The sequence below is a fragment of the Perca fluviatilis genome, chromosome 2 (assembly GCF_010015445.1).
Source record: "Perca fluviatilis chromosome 2, GENO_Pfluv_1.0, whole genome shotgun sequence".
Classification (NCBI taxonomy): domain Eukaryota; kingdom Metazoa; phylum Chordata; class Actinopteri; order Perciformes; family Percidae; genus Perca; species Perca fluviatilis.
This window is the reverse complement of record NC_053113.1, coordinates 2,123,774-2,140,439: the sequence shown is the minus strand read 5'-3', so window position 1 is coordinate 2,140,439 and position 16,666 is coordinate 2,123,774. Positions and strand designations below refer to the sequence as shown.

At 39.8% G+C, this 16,666-nt stretch overlaps 2 protein-coding genes across 4 annotated transcripts in view; both read right to left on the bottom strand.

Moving 5' to 3' along the window:
* The window catches only part of LOC120571101 (zinc finger protein 664-like), a 416,820-nt gene extending 400,739 nt beyond the window's left edge, over window positions 1–16,081 (bottom strand). Inside the window, exons 1-4 of one of the 3 annotated variants that reach the window (XM_039819785.1) lie at window positions 15,991–16,081; window positions 14,295–14,447; window positions 7,531–7,799; window positions 7,051–7,255 (exon numbers count right to left, since the gene is read on the bottom strand). In XM_039819785.1, the coding sequence (XP_039675719.1) occupies window positions 7,051–7,255; window positions 7,531–7,799; window positions 14,295–14,387 (567 nt within the window). In that variant the 5' untranslated portion in view covers window positions 14,388–14,447; window positions 15,991–16,081. Of the gene's footprint in view, window positions 1–7,050; window positions 7,256–7,530; window positions 7,800–11,035; window positions 11,134–14,294; window positions 14,448–15,865; window positions 15,900–15,990 lie in introns of those variants that run through there. The other 2 variants (XM_039819795.1, XM_039819803.1) reach the window with 2 other exon arrangements.
* On the bottom strand, window positions 1,559–2,431 carry LOC120571617 (zinc finger protein 664-like; the record flags this gene model as incomplete). Its single annotated transcript, XM_039820677.1, has 1 exon — window positions 1,559–2,431. A coding segment is annotated over one exon (504 nt), but the record flags the coding sequence as incomplete, so codon positions are not given.
* Window positions 16,082–16,666: the final 585 nt, after the last annotated feature.

Here is a 16,666-nt window from a genome sequence, read left to right as displayed (position 1 = left end):
CCTTAGTGGGAGCAATGGCATCAATAACATTCGTAATTTTACAGTTTAAATTATCTACAAGCTCAGTCACTGAGGCCCCAGTGAGGGCGGGTGTAGAGGAGAAAAGCTGAATGAATGATTCACTGGTGTTTTCAGTGATATACCGTTTTCTGATTAACTTTGTTTGAACACTTTTGGGCACAGAGATAGTGCCGTTAAAGAAAACACAGGAATGATCAGATAGAGCAACATCAGTCACCACAACCTTGGAAATGTTTAGACCCTTTGAGATAATCAAGTCCAGTGTGTGCCCCTTATTGTGCGTGGGCTGTGTAACATGCTGAGTCAGTCCATAGCTCTCAAAAACACAACACAGTTCTTTGGTCTCTCGGTCCTGGGGGTTGTCAACATGAATGTTAAAATCACCAGCAATAATTACACGGTCAAAGTTAATACAGATTATAGACAGCAGTTCAGTAAAGTCGTCAAAGAAGTTTGCACAGTATTTAGGTGGCCTGTAGATATTTAGAAGTATAGCTTGAGGAGAGGATCTTAGCTGAAGAGCCACATATTCAAAAGAAGCAAAATGTCCGTAAGATAATTGCGTACATTGGAATGAGTCATTAAACAAAATGGCGACTCCACCTCCTTTCTTATTCACTCTATTCTCACTCATACAACTGAAGTTAGGGGGGGCTGACTCAATGAGAACAGCAGCACTGTTATTATGGTCCAACCAGGTTTCAGTTAATAAAATCATTCATTAAAAATTATTTTCCCACCAAAGACCTAACGTTTAGTAGTGCTAGTGTGTTTTCATTTTTTGGGACAGACTGTGGCTGACGAGGAATGGATGCTAAATTTGCAAAGTTTGCAGTTACGTGCTTATTCACCATTCTTTTTCGATTACCTATCACAACATAAATTGTGGAATAATCTAATATGTAGGGCCCAGGCTTGTCTTGGAAAGAGTCATGAGTGCTACTAGGCATGCAGCCTGGACCCGGCCCATATCAGTTAATGCTTGCTGCATTTTGCACACAAGCATCCTTATCAGTTTGGGGAGAAGGAGTTAATTGCCGTCATTTTTCCTAGGTCGCAACGGTGCACCTAACGTCCTCGCATCCGCTGCCTCTCCACGAAGCAATGTCGTTTATATCGATATGTTTAATGTTGCGTTACATGACCCATTCCTTCTGTAAAGCCGTGCCAGTGTTTGGATCTCTCCTCCACGCAGCCCCGCCCCCATTCACTCACACACGGCTCCCTGCAACATGAGAGACACTGTGCCGCCGGTCCACATGCTGACATTTGTCTACAGTTTTAATTGTTATTACCACAGCTGTATATTGTTAAGTATGAGAGGGAAACCTGTATTGGTACCAGTGTTTCCACTGGTAACTCTGTTATTGCAGCCGCCACGGCGAAAAACACATTAGAAGTTATTAAATGCAATTAGCTTCAGTTGGTTGAGTAATAGCGTGTAAAATGGAGCCTGCTGGACCTGGGCGAGAGATGTGACCCATGGCCAGAATATCATAAAAATGCAGCGCAGTGACGATACAGACATTTCATAGCCTACACAAGACGTGTGTAACGCCGCTGACCCGCCAAAGCGCATTAATCGACCCGTGCTGGACCCATTCATAATGAGTCAGCGGTCACTCTGTGAGTAGCATACAGGTACTACTACTTCAACTACTATTTTCAAACTGGTAAAGGAAACCCTGTCTTTGCATTTTATTTTAATCACAATCTGTTTTAATAAAAGAGCTTGTAAAAAAATTACTTAAAACTGAACATTTAGCCCACTTGGTAAAAAAATACAGAGCTATATATCGTGTATCCCCATTCAGCATTAACGGCGACAAGATGAAAAATTTGAAAAAGTTAGGTGCACCAGTGCAACCAAGGCAAAAAGTTAGTCTGGAGCCCTGAAGAACCATGTTCACAATGAGGCAGTGTGAACGCACTGCTGTCTTTTAAGGTTACTACTGTGAGAAAACGTTTTTCCACATTGATCACAGCTGTACGGTTTCTCTCCAGTGTGAACACGCTGGTGTTTTTTAAGGTGACCACTCTGAGAAAATGTTTTTCCACATTGATCACAGCTGTAAGGCTTCTCTCCAGTGTGAACACGTCGGTGTCTTTCTAGGTGACCACTCTGAGAAAAAGTTTTTCCACATTGATCACAGCTGTAAGGCTTCTCTCCAGTGTGAACACGTCGGTGGGATTGTAAGCTACTTAAATGTGAGAATGCTGCCCCGCATTGTTCACAGCTGTAGGGTTTATCTCCAGTGTGAACACGTCTGTGGATTTCTAGGCTACCACTGTGAGAAAAGGTTTTACCACATAGATCACAGCTGTAAGGCTTCTCTCCAGTGTGAAATCTCTGATGAATCTTTAAATATTTTGATGTTGTGAAGGATTTGTCACAGTGTTGACAGTGGTGACGTTTGGGTCCCTCTTCTCCTCTCCGTTTCTATAGCAACAGACAGAGAGAGAGAGAGAGAGTTAGTTAACAACCTTCTTTAAACCCTGGATTTGCTCTCACTCACAATTTTCACTCTTCATACAATAAGTTATGACAAAATGAAGGAAAATATGTGCTGGTTGCAGTTATTGTTATTATGGAAGCAAATGTACTTTTCATAACTTTAATAAGTTCAGAAATATTCTATATTTTTCAGGCAAGTTTCCCCATTCAAATGATTGGCAATTTAAAAACAAACATTTGCTCACTCTCTTCAGTTTTACTTTCAGTTAGAAATTCCATGATAACTTTAAAATAACACAAACCTTTCATACAGTCTGGCTATTTTTCATCCTTTAAATCCCAATCAAACCTTTTGAAATACATACATTAATTTGATGTCAAAATAAAAGTAAAGTCTTCTGGTTGCACACATGTTACTATGGAAACCATCGGGCTCTTCTCAGTGTTTCCCACATTGAGAGTTTACTGGTGGTGGTGTGTGGCGCAGGATGTGATGGCGTGGTGCGTGATGGCTAGGTTTAGTAATAATGGGTTCACTTATATACCAGTCAAAAGAAGGTGAAAACAATGACTACACAACATTATCAGATCATTTAGAAAGAAAAAAACTATTTACATATTAAACAAATTAGAATAAAAGATGACACAGATACAGATGAAAATATTGCGACACTATGCTGCATCTGACACAATTTCAGGGTAGTTATTAGGGCTGCACGATATGAGGAAAATATGAGATATGCCGTAATGTTGTTGAATATCGCGATAATGATATAACTTGTGATAAATAAACATATATTAAAATGTAGCCTACTCAGTTTTGCTGCTTTCAGTGTTCTGATAAAAAAACAGCAAATTGCTCGTTAAATTTTAAACAAATGACGAAAAAGTGTATCCACGATGTGCTTAATACTATGCTCCATACAGAAAATGACATGTTATTATTAATCTCAACACTGTAACTCACATAGGACTAGGGCTATCTAAAGCAAATTCTTGTTCATTTTGTTTGTTAGATCATTGTTCATTTTTTGAAGTGTTTTATCCATTTTGGGGTTCCTAAACATAGCCTGTCAGTCATTCAAACAACTCTGAGCCAATTTAATGAAAGAAAGAGTTTTAGTTGGGCTTGGGTCCACAAATACAGTTAATGGATACAGGCACGGAGAACTGAAAGCTCGGTTAGCAACCATTAGCTCTGATTAGCAGTTAGCTCTGGCTAGCTAGCTCCGTTATAAAGACACGAAGTGGAGGAGCCTGCCGCGGAAAGGGGCAACAACCAGACTCTGATAAATGATGTTCAGGGAGCTTTCACAACAGTGTGGCCCTGTTGTTTCTACAGTTTTATTAGTACAGTTAATCCCATTGCAAGACCACCAGCAGCATACTACTACTAACGTAACGATAGCCTCTCTGAGCAAGTACCACGCTGACGATGTCACGCACGTGTAGTGTTAATTTCGTCAGACGAGACGAGACTAAATATGTTCGTCAACAACCTTTTTTTCCATGACTAAGACGAGACGATGACGAGACTGCGCCAATGTCCAAAAACGCTGACTAAGACTAAATTAACATGCATTATTGTTGACGAAAAAAGACGAGACTAAAATGTTTTGCATAAAATAAAAACTAAGATAAAATCTCTCTTCATTTTCGTCTACAATCGCCTCTACTTTTTCATCATGCAATAGAATATTCAGCTACCGAGACCCGGTGCTACGGCACCGACAGGTGCCTTAATGACCGTTATCTACCGGACCTAATAGCAATGCAGATTCTGGTGCCACTTAAATGCCTGCGCTTCTCTCCGATGCTCCTAAACGGACGTTAGAGTCAACCGAAACATCGCTGCACGGGACGCTAGTTAACACTACACTTGGCAGCAGGTAACGTTAGCCTACCGTTAGCTAGCAGTTTAATGCTGACAGCTAAACGGTGTAAAAGTTTGTCTCTATTTCACTGTGTAGGATTCCAACACGAGACGTACAACAGTCTGCAGCTGCCGTTGTCTGAAAAACAACACATATGTTGTGTTCACTAGAAATACGACTCGCCAGTTTCGTGCCACATTTATTTTATTGTAAAATATCCTTTTCCCCCTGCAGTGGTTGTTTTTGTCGTTTAACGGGAATTTACTGGTGAAATAAGGAAGAGGCTCAATATTTATATAACTTTATATAATTTATTTATTTTTATAAATATTTGACTGAAATGGTTATCAGAAATAATTTATTTAAAAAAAGACCAAAATGTTTTGACTAATACTTGACTAAAATGGCGAGACTTTTAGTCGACTAAAACTTGACTAAGATACCTTGAGTTCTCTTTTGACTAAAACTAGACTAAAATCACGAGACTTTTATTCGACTAAAACTTGACTAACAAAAATTTTTGGCACAAGACTAAATTAAAGATAGGTGACAAAATTAACACTACGCACGTGTCACACAACATTGCGAGGGGGAGGGGTTGGAGGCAGCTGGTCTGTGTGCGCTGTAAAAAATTCACTGTTGTTGGAAAGAAAATATAATTTGGATTTTATCTACCTGGGCGGGTCTCAATTTACCTGGGCGGTGCGCCCAAGTAGAACCAATGTATGGGAAACTCTGCTTCTAACCTCAGTAGTGTGGACGTGAGGTGTAAACATAGCAAAAGATTTTCATTTTAAAAATGTTAAATAGTGTTCGGTAACCACCCAGGCTTAAAGAAATGGATTGTTGAGAAGTAACCACATGGCTCAGAATTACATGAAATCAATGTGTTGTTAAAGTGGTATTGCACAACAGTAGAACCAATAAAGAGGCTTGACCTAGTCTGATCAGAGCATCCTGGCGTTCTGTGTTTCACTACAGCAAAGCCAGGCTGAGGAGGAGAGACTAGGTCGAGTCAGGCTGAAGTATTTCGGATAGATGAGCGTTCACGGCTTTCCTTACCAGACCGCATGGTCGATCACAGATTTACTGATGCTAAAATGTAGAATAATCATTGTTCATACTTCATACAGAGTGAGCAGCAGCTTCTTGTGGAAGTATGATAACGTGAAACACATATGTAAAGAAGAAACACGGCCGCTGTAATGAAACAGCGAGAGAAAGCGAGGCAGACGTTCACGGACCGACTGAATGTGTAAGCAGCATAAAAATATACATTTACTGACCACTGCTCTGAACTGAAACGTCATAATCATACCATTCAAGGATTAGGTAACTAATCATTTGTACAAATTAACAGTTGTAGTTAGGGCTGCACAATATATCGTAAACGTTGCGTTAACTTGAAACGGGTAAACGTTGTGGTGCATTCAATGTTATTGTAAAATACCCTTTTCTCATCTGTTTTAGTTGTTTAATAGCAATAACTGGTGAAGTAAGTTATTATTGTTATGTTATTACATTTTTAATAAATCATTTATTATTAGGGTTGTGAGCATTAACGCGTCAATCGCGATGCGATTAAGGGCCGAGCATAACGTGTTAAGTTTTTGTAATTGCATTAATCGCATGCCGCAATTTATAAATTTATTTCACACTTCACTCGGCTTTGCGTCGTGCCTAACAGGCTACTATTTTGACCCTTTGCCACACTTTCACTTATCATCAAGCTGCCATACTTCCTCGTAACACATCCTGCTGCTGCAGGCTGCATACAGCAACAACACAATTCTGAATGGTGCTTTTTATTTTCCAAAACTCCTGGACGGCTCAGTAGTCAAGTCGAAAGCCACATGCACATTGTGTAAAGCGAAACTAAAATATCACCGAAGCACGTCAAGCTTGAGGTACCATCTACGAGCTAAGCATAGTACAGTTAACGTGACTCAGGCTGATGCTAGTGGGCTCAGGCAAAGCACTATTTTGGAGAGTGCTACTCGCCGACCTGTTGATGAAACCAAATCCAAAAAAGTTACCACAGCTCTTGCGAAATGGGTGGCAACTAACTGCAGACCTGTCAGCATTGTAGAAGACTCGGGTCTTAAAGACGTACTACGGTTGGCATGTTCTGACCCGTCTTATACAGTTCTTCTTCTAAATCATTTTGATTACTCACTGATGTCCAGTGATCACCGGTTAATGAGACAGCGTTTGTACTTTGCAGCAGTTCCAGTTGGGCTGCACACTATATTGACTCTGGTAAGGATAAGGATTTTTAGGTTTTAGGTACTTTGAGGAATTGTGCAATACTGACAGATTCACACATTGTTCTATTGCTAACAGTAAATAAATAATAAACAAATACAAATCTTAAAGTCAAGTTCATAAAGTAACTTTCTTTGCAATAATTTGATTCCCAATCAAGATACACTGGTAATAATTGCTTTTCATTGTTAAATGTACTTAAAAACAGTTCTGAAATGCAAAATAATAGAATTTTAATCATGTGATAAAACATCCGATTAATTCAGTGACTAATCGAGATTAAAAAAAATTAATCGCTTGACAGCCCTAGTTATTATTAAATTTGTAATAAATCATTTACATTCCTCCCTTTATTGCGCTGTATTAATATTCATTAATATTGAGATTAGTTTTTTGGGAATCTTCAGTCTGGAGTAACCTCTTTCCTTTGCTCACCTCCTCCTTCTTCCTCTTGCTCCTTCGCTCCTCTAAGTTTCCCGAGGCCTCACTGACAACATTCCTCTTGCCTTTCTTCTTCTTCTCGTTCTTCTCCACTTTCCTCTTGCCCTTCTTCTTCTCGTTCTTCTCCTTGTGTTTCTGCATGTACTCAGTGATAAGGTCGACGTCCAGGTTGTCTTGCGGCTCCCATGTGTTATCCTCACTGGAAAGGTGAGTGCAGACAGAAGGAAATCTCATCAGGCTTTGTTTTTAGGCAATCCATTCTCACTCTAATTGCTAATTCGTATTGTTCCTTTTTTCTATTGCCATTTTGTAAGGTTATTTGCGGGTCTGCAACTTAGTGTCAAAAGACTTTCAACTTTGAGGGCATGATACAATGCCGGAATTTATGCTGTCGATCTGCAATTTTTAAATGAACAAGATACTATATAAATATATAGAGAACACCAAGTATTAATATTATAGACTCATACTTACTCTGAGAACCCCTTCCATTTCAGCAGAAACTCTACTCTTCCATTCACCACTCTGCGGTCCAACACCTTCTCCACTACATACTCCTCCTCTTTCTCCTCCTTCATGGCTTCAACTGCAGGAAGTGCTGCAGGCTGCTCCTCTTCCTCCTCTTCCTCCTCCTTCACGGCTGCTGCTGCAGCTGCAGGAGGTGCTGCAGGCTGCTCCTCCTCCTCGGCCTTTATGCCCTTCTTTCCTGCTACGGTCGCCAGCTTGACGTCTGCTGAGGGCTCCTTTAGTAGACCCAAGGGGGAAAGATACAGAGATAATGATACAAGGGTTAGAATAACTAATGGGAGGTGTGAGTGAATTATAGTAGGGCTGAAACGATTCCTCCAATAACTCAAATAATTCGATTACAAAAAATCCTCGATGCAAAATAACTTGCCTCAAAGCTTTGTTAAATCAATGTTACCAACGTTGTATCGCTGACGGACGGTGTTTCCGCACAGAGCATTATTACTGTCGCACAGACGAGGCTCAGTCTGCTGCTGGCGACACATGCCAGAGCGTAAATAGTGAGGGGCTAAGAGAAGAGAGAGGCTGGAGAAAACAACAGAGAGTGTGCAAAGTTTGGAATCAGTTCAAACGTAATTAAAACTAAAACTCTGTACAGTATGTCTACTGCAAAATCAAACTAGCTTACCACTATAATAGCACGACGTCAGTGGTTTAGCATCTCAACAGAAAACATGGAGTCTAACTTAATCATCCATTCCACAAAGAGGACCGACAAACGTAAATCACAGAGTCGTATGGACGATGAAACTACACCAAACACAACTACCAAAATCAAAGACAAGAAAATACGTAGTGGTGACCACGATCTGATCTAAAGAGCTGACGCATTGACTATCCCTTCAGAAAAACAGCTGATTGTTGCGTGCTCTCTCTCTCTCTCTATATATACGGAGAAACAGCTGATCAACGATCTAATAGCATAAGTGTAACAGCTGTGTGACATTATAATCAAATATATAAATGAAAATAGGTTGAGTATAACTAATATTTACATATAGGCCTACAGTATATACAGATCAGTCCCAGGTTGAAACTTGTAGTTCTGAAAGTTAAGGAACACGCCGACTTATTGGGAATTTAGCTTATTCACCGTAACCCCCAGAGTAAGACAAGTCGATACATACCCTTCTCATCTCCGTGCGTGCTGTAACGCTGTCTGACGGCTCCAGCATTAGCTTAGCCTAGCACAGATCCTGCAGGTAACTGGTTCCAGTAATCCTACTGCTCCGAATTGTGACAAAAGTGACAAAATAACGGCAACATGTTCCTATTTACATGTTCTGATTTGTAGAGTCACAGAATGTACAAAAAACAACGTAACATGAGACACAGCCATCTTCTATCCGTAAACAAACCGGGAACTATATTCTCAGACAGGCTTACTGCGAGCATATCACTCCGCCCAAGTACTATATTCTTCCACCTGAGAATATAGTTCCCAGTTTGTTTACGGTTAGAAGACGGCTGTGTCTCATGTTACGTTGTTTTTGGTACACGCTGTGACTCTACAAATCACAACATTTAAATAGGAACATGTTGCCGTTATTTTGTCACTTATTCGGAGCAGTAGGATTACTGGAACCATTCACCTGCCTGTTCTGTTATGGGCTGATACGCTGGAGCCGTCAGACAGCTTTACAGCATGCACGGAGATGAGAAGGGTATTTATCGACTTGTCTTACTCTGGGGGTTACGGTGAATAAGCTATATCCCAATAAGTCGGCGTGTTCCTTTAAGTTGCACAACTTAATGTAATGTTTGTGTATGTTTAATGTATGCCTTAGTTTGAGGTTGATATCATTTGAAAAAATGTAATATGGTACTTAAATGCACTTAATGTTTAGTTTTTTGAGAGATGATATTGTAAGCAATGTAGGCAATACAAATGTTGTTTTTTTCCGAAAATGTTGCTTTTTTCCCCTAGTTTGGGTTGTTTAAAAATGCAAAACAATTATCCGATTAATCGATCGATAAAGTGCTAGATTAATCAATTACAAAAAGAATCGATAGCTGCAGCCCTAAATTATAGTTTACCATGTTTAACTATATTCAAATGTTCTGTTTTAATGGAGAAAATGCGAGGGCTGATGAGGTGACCAATCCATAGGACTTCAGCCTCAATCAACATCAATACCAGAAAATCGCCAGATGTTCCTCGCCTTGCAAAACTCAGTTCGTTTCGGGAAACAATAAACTTTGAGCTAGTGAGCTACACACTGAAAATGGCAAGTTTAGAACATTTTGATCATGCAACAAGGCAGGCCAGGGGGCTGTTTCACAAAAGTTGAATTTATAAATAATACCGTAGATAAAGCAAGGATTGACCTACAATCTTATGCTGTACGAAGCAAGCATTAGTCGGTTAGACAGCTGAAGGGGAGAGACTAGGTCGAGTCAGGCTGAGGAGCAGCGACAAGGTCGAGTCAGGCTGAGAAGGAGAGACTAGGTTGAGTCAGGCTGAGGCCGACTAGGTGCAGACCTGCCAACCTTGAAGAAATGTTATGAGTACAAACTCCTAGATTACAATAAATTAGTATTACTGTGTAAAGGAATGGAGTGGATGAATGGCTGTAGGTGTAGTGAAACTACACAAATGTTTTCTTATATCCTGTGCAATATTTCGTGGTCATATATTTTTGTTAGTCTAACCAATAGGAGGCGGATTGAGCTAATAAATAGGCCTAAGTACTTCTGTGTTAAAGATGAGAGTCAGACCAGGTTAACACATAGCCTTCTTCTGATTGCTGAAGGGAAATTAAGTAGCCAAGTAATGATTTACTCATAAAACAACTTTAAATAGGCCTAAAGCAACTACTAAAAAAGCCTGGCAGAGACACAAATAACATGGGTCAGATATTTTCAGATAGGCTTTTAAAAGGTTGACATGGCTGACACTGCATTATGTCAGTTGCCATCACATTGGCCTAGCAAATAGCCCTCTTGTATGCTATGCATCATTAACTGAGCTTGTCACAGCTGGACTGTGGTGGTCAATGCTTATGATGTCAAGGTCATTATTAATGTTCATAAATTCAATTAGGCTAAAACAATAGCCTAACTGTTACCTTTATTTTACGTTACTCAGCACCTGACCTGTCTAAAACCTAGTTTTCTAGCCATTCTACCATTTTTCTAACTTCCCCCAACTAATGGGAAGGATGGCAGGTGTGATAGGCTAGCCTATTGACACTATGAACGTATCGGGGGGTGGTCATGCTCCTCCTGTCTCATGTCCAACGGTAAATTCAGATGTTCAGAATACAATGGTCAATTCAGATGTTCAGAATACAACGGTAAATTCAGATGTTCAGAATAGCCTACGAAATTGTGAATTATTTTCTAAATGAAGTCACGGTTAAGTTAGTGAGCACGGGAGGCATGAGGCGGGAGGTCTCCAGGCTGCAGCCATACCCAACTTAGTATTTGAGAGTGGGACTGGGTTCGTTACCTGTTGCTCCTTTGTGTCCGATATCGAAGTCTGTCTTGCACACGGTGCAGAAAGTGTGCTGAGGATAGCCTGGACATGTGAAGGCAAGGCCATCTCTCCAGATAGCTGTCAAGAAATCACTGTGGTTTCCGAACCCTTTTTTTAGGCGGTTCAGCCATTGCATGCAAACATACAGTTATCCGGCCAGCCTGGCTTGCTTGAGGCACTGAATTGAATTAATCACGCAAAGCATATTGGGCAGGTGGGGCAGGTGGGAGAAGGGTTACAATGCAGCGCTCTGATTGGCCGAAAGCTTTTCACTCCAGTTACACGCTGTGGCTCAGTGGCAGAATCAGCGTCAACTTCCGGGTCGTAACTCCGGAAAACAACTCGTAAAACAACTTCGGTGGACAAAAAGAACGCACCATAAGGAGGAGCGACTAGGTCGAGTCAGGCTGAGGAAAACTCTCAGTTCTTTTAAATCAAGGCTGAAGACCTATCTTTTTGATGTTGCCTTTCTTTAAATAACCTATTTTATCTGCTTTTATATGTTTAACTGTTTTAACTGCTCTTTCTTTAAATTCTTATAATTTTTTATACAAAAGTTGACACTGTATGACAATCTATAACGGCTCTTTAATGTTTAATTTCTTATACTGCACTGTAACTTTTATTCACATATTTTATCTCTCAGTTATATGGGGTTCTAGTTAGATCAATTAATAGAATTGAATTTATGATTATTCCAGTGAGATTTTGCAGAAACGGACATATTTCAGATTTTTTCTTTGATACGGGTGTGACAATAGATTACAGAAGAGACGGGCTGTGGACTGTCAACAAAGTTAGTTTGATAACTAACAAAAGGGTCTGAAGACCAAAACAATTACAACTGAACAGAAATAGTCTGAGAAACTATTAAATTAAGAATAAAATAAATAGTCTACGAAACTAGCACGTTTCCTGACTATTAGAGACGGTCTGAAGACCGTTCCAGGTTTTGCAAGGTTTGCCGAAGAAAAGAACTAATCCTTGTGGTGACGACTGTATTGAAAATGAAAAAGAGTATACTAAAGCTTCTGTAACTATGGGGAATGAAACCTCCATGTGAAACATCTGGACCCATTGTTGGTGAGATGAACCAGAAATATTGACCGAACTGCTTGAGATGTCTGACATATTGGTCCTTTCTTTAATTAACCTATTTTATCTGCTTTTATATGTTTAACTGTTTTGACTACTCTATATTTGCGTATTTTATCTCTCAGTTCTTCAAATTCTTATACTGCACTGTAAAATGTATTCTTGTCTTTTAAATTGTTTTCTAACTGCTCTTTCATGTTTTATGTAAAGCACTCTGAATTGCCCTGTGGCTGAAATGTGCTATATAAATGAAGTTGCCTTGCCTTTAGGAGGAGAGACTAGGTGGAGTCAGGCTGAGGAGGAGAGACTAGGTCGAGTCAGGATGAGGAGGAGAGACTAGGTTAAGAGCAGCAGTTCATAAATGTATATTTTAAGATGTATCATTCAGTCAGTCCGCTATTATCTGTCATGCTTTTTCTCTCTGTTTTCTTTTATTATAGAGGCTGAGTTTACTTCTCTACATATTATATGCTTTGCTCCCTTGTATATATGGACATAGAACAGAAAGACACTGAAGACATTGGACTCTAAAATCTAGAAACTATAAAGAGAATTAAGTGATAAATATAATGCACATTGCAAACATGAATGTAACAGAGTATATTTATCAGTTATTTCCCCCCAGCTAAATATAAGGTCAAAAAACATTGAGGTGTCCTCTCCCTGTTGTTACATGAAGGTACAGTAGTCTACACTATATACTTACTGGTCCAGTGAACTAAGACTATAATTTGGGAGGATTGTACAATTAGCATTTGTTCTTAAAAATGTACAATCCTCCCAAATTATAGTCCTTTAAAAAAAATTAATCAACTAAAATAATTTGAAGGGGCGTTGGTATAGAAACGCACATGTACAGCACTTTATGTATTGCCCTTAGTAACTGAATTTATTTAAAAAACACATTTGGCAACTTTATCAGCCTTTTCTAATTATCTCAACAACTGCAGTAATACATTCATCAAATTTCTAACAATAATATGAACATCAGTCTTCATAAAGTAACAATATAAAAGTAACAATGTCACATGAATAATTATAAAACAATGGTGGTCACAACTTTAAATAATAACAGTAGTTAAATGATCAGCAATATGCAACTGTTGTATTTTAATGCAGGCTGACAGTAATAATATAATAATAATAATAATAATAATAATAATAATAATAAGATAAAACCACTGCTGAGTGAACAGAAAAGACTCCAGGAGTAATAAATCCTGGCTGTTAGGTCTGTTAGGTCAGCAGCAGGCTAGATGTTAGCCTGGCCGTTAGCCTGGTTAGGAGCAGGCTAGCTGTCCAGAATAAATCTCCATGGTAACTTATCTGCCTCTGCTTTTGTGCAACCGAGTCAAGGCTAAATTCAACCAGGACAATAGGAATATCCCGGCTTATTCCCTTATCCTGGTTATGTGCAATAGCCCTTTGGTTGGTTCTTTCTGGGAGTAATTGTAAAGATTTACAAAGAATATGTTTAACGTTACGCCATTTTATATCTAACTGGGATGTGTTGGGACCGATTGTGGCAGGATTGTTGCGGACGAAGTGATGTTACACAGGGTGATACACTGGTGAGAGCAAATTACGTTCAGCCATGTATCAGCTAATTTAAATAGCTCACTTTAACTTATTGTGTTAACAGTTAACTTAATTTATATTACATGTGGCAACGGTTGGGTACCGTTCACATTTTTACAGGTGCTTGTACCGAAACCTGAAATTTGGTTCTGGTACCCAACGGTACCTTTTTTCGGTACTTTCCCTTTGTAATAACAAAAAAAAAAAAATCATTTCAGTTGTAAAAATAATTTCAAACCTATTTATCCTAAAGTAACTTTGCTCAGTCCGCACATCTGTGTGTAAATGTCGTTTCTTCTATTCGGGGGGGGTTTGTCTTCAGCTTGACTCAACCTAGTCTCTCCTTCTCAGCCTGACTGGACCTAGTCTCTCCTTCTCAGCCTGACTCGACCTAGTATCTCCTTCTCAGCCTGACTGGACCTAGTCTCTCCTCCTCAGCCTGCCTTGGCCTTCGTGAAACGCACCAAGCCAGGCTGCACAGATTAGACTAGGTCAAGCTTCATCAGTTATCCTGGATTTATAAATTCTACTTTTGTGTGATACCCCCCTGAACACTGACCTGAACATGGCTGGTATCAGAGTCCCAGTCTGCTGCTTGTCTTCTGGGGACCTTGTTGCTCCGCTGCTCCTGGTTCTGGTTGTCCTCCTCCATTCCTCTCTTGTCCTGAAATCCAGCAGATGTCCACTGGGGCTGCTGGACTCACTCTGGATTCTGTTCAGTACAAATCAAAGCACGCAGAGATACTCAGGAGCTGCTGTCTCCTCTCCTTTTCCTCACATCCACACACAACTAAAACAACAGTCAGCAAACTCAAAGCAGAGGCTGGAAAACGGTTCCATTTCCTTCCTCGCTACACAATGAACTCGGAGTAGTTTGGAGAATACAGCATTATATTAAACTGTGAATAAATCTAAACAACTGCACAACAGAAGGTAAACATTTTTTAGATTAAATTCACTCAGAGCATTTCAGGAAAAAGGAAACTCAATAAAAAGTGATTTTGCCGACACTAGATATCAGTCAAAAGCTACACACTATATCTTCCCGGTTCAGGTGGGAACGCGATCCGACCCAAACACAGGAAGTGGACCAAAACCAGAGCATTTACTAGCCTGCAGTTTCAACCTTTCCCACAGTTTACAGACTTAAATATCTGGTTTAATGGATGAGAACTTTCAGATCCATATGTAATGCGTGTGCAGGTTAGTTCCAGTGGTGTAGTCTACGTGATACGCAGGAATACGCAGTACACCCACTAAGAAAGCTCCAGGATTTCCACATACCCACTTAAAAATGCCCAATGACACGCAACAACATACTTTCCATTATATTTTTGATATATTTTGAATTGTCATCTGTTATTTTCTTCTTAGCATAGGCTAAATAAAGGTATTTCCACCATAAACTGGTGCATTAAACCGTATCCAAATGCAACAAAAAGGCAGTTGCTGACACTCAAAACTTCCCTGGGGGAGGACACCCAGACCCCCCTCTAGACTGCTTCCACCACGTGACGCTGCTCCCTTGTTCACCTTCCTCTAAAATATTAGAAACACTAAAGCAGAACCAGAAAAGCCAACACGGTAGAAACGTTCCCCCAACAAATGGGAATGCCTGAAACTCGTTTCTCAGAAGGCAAATTATTCAATTCATAGCTTTAAAAAAACGTGTATATTCTAGCGAGTCAGCTTCCAGTAAGATTCCAGTTCCCTCCAATCAGTGGCCTAGGTTTTAACAGACACTCTGCTCCAACTCCTCTTTAACACAACTAAAGACATTTAATGATAGAGCCAGCACTGTCAGCTGCTCCCATTGTTCACCTTCCTCTAAAATATTAGAAACACTAAAGCAGAACCACAAAAGCCAACACGTTAGAAATGTAGTGGAGCTTCATTATTTCGGAGAGTTTCCCTCTGATATTCTGTCCAATCAACAAGCGACTGCTTCCACCACGTGACGTGTGTTTCCACTGTTTGCTGCGTTTGATAAAGTGCAGTGTGACGCAAACCGAACCAAATGAAAAATGCAACAATGTTACAACTTCAGCCCCGAATCTCACCGAGCCCACCGAACTACAGAGGAGCAACTAACGGAGCAGACTGTTGCTCAGCAACGGAAGTTCTGTTTACCTGAATCTTAGCAACAGCAGAATGGGAAGCTAACGCATGCGCAGCTCCTGCTTCTATTCGCTTTGATAACCGTGTAAAAGAACAGTTATTAAAGTGTTTACCTGAGTGTGTGTGTGCTGGTTTACCTGGAGCTCTGTCTTCTTAAAACCGTTCTTATACTGTCTATGTTTAAAACTCACTAATAAACAACACAACTATCCCGCCGCAAGCCCGAGATCACAGTGAAACAACGAGACTTCCGGTTTCCTCCAAGTCAGGGTTTTTCAGATTAAAGTTTAAAATGAAAGAACGCCGCCACCTGGAGGTCAGGAGGGGAACAACAGATACACATTCAGTTCATTAATCAGTTAGTGGTGGACTGGAACTGAGGACATTTACTCAAGTACTGGACTTAACTCCGGGTACTTGTAATTTACTTGAGTATTAAATCATGTACAGCACTTAAATAATTAAAACAATTTATAAGTATAAATAGAAATAACTAAATATAATGTAAGCATTTAAATGTATGTTTCCACCAGACTCCATTTAAATAAAATAGCAATTTCCTGATTATTAAACACACTTCATTCATAGTCAATAGAAAAAGAAAAAAATATATATCAACTGTTCCAACAACAATCACCACTCTGGTTTGGTTGAAATAAGCTCTTAATTCACCCATTTACATGTGGAAATATGCTGGCTCTATACACGCTAAAAGTCCTGATTATTTACATGGAGTCTGGTGGAAATATGCTGGCTCTATACACGCTAAAAGTCCTGATTATTTACATGGAGTCTGGTGGAAATATGCTGGCT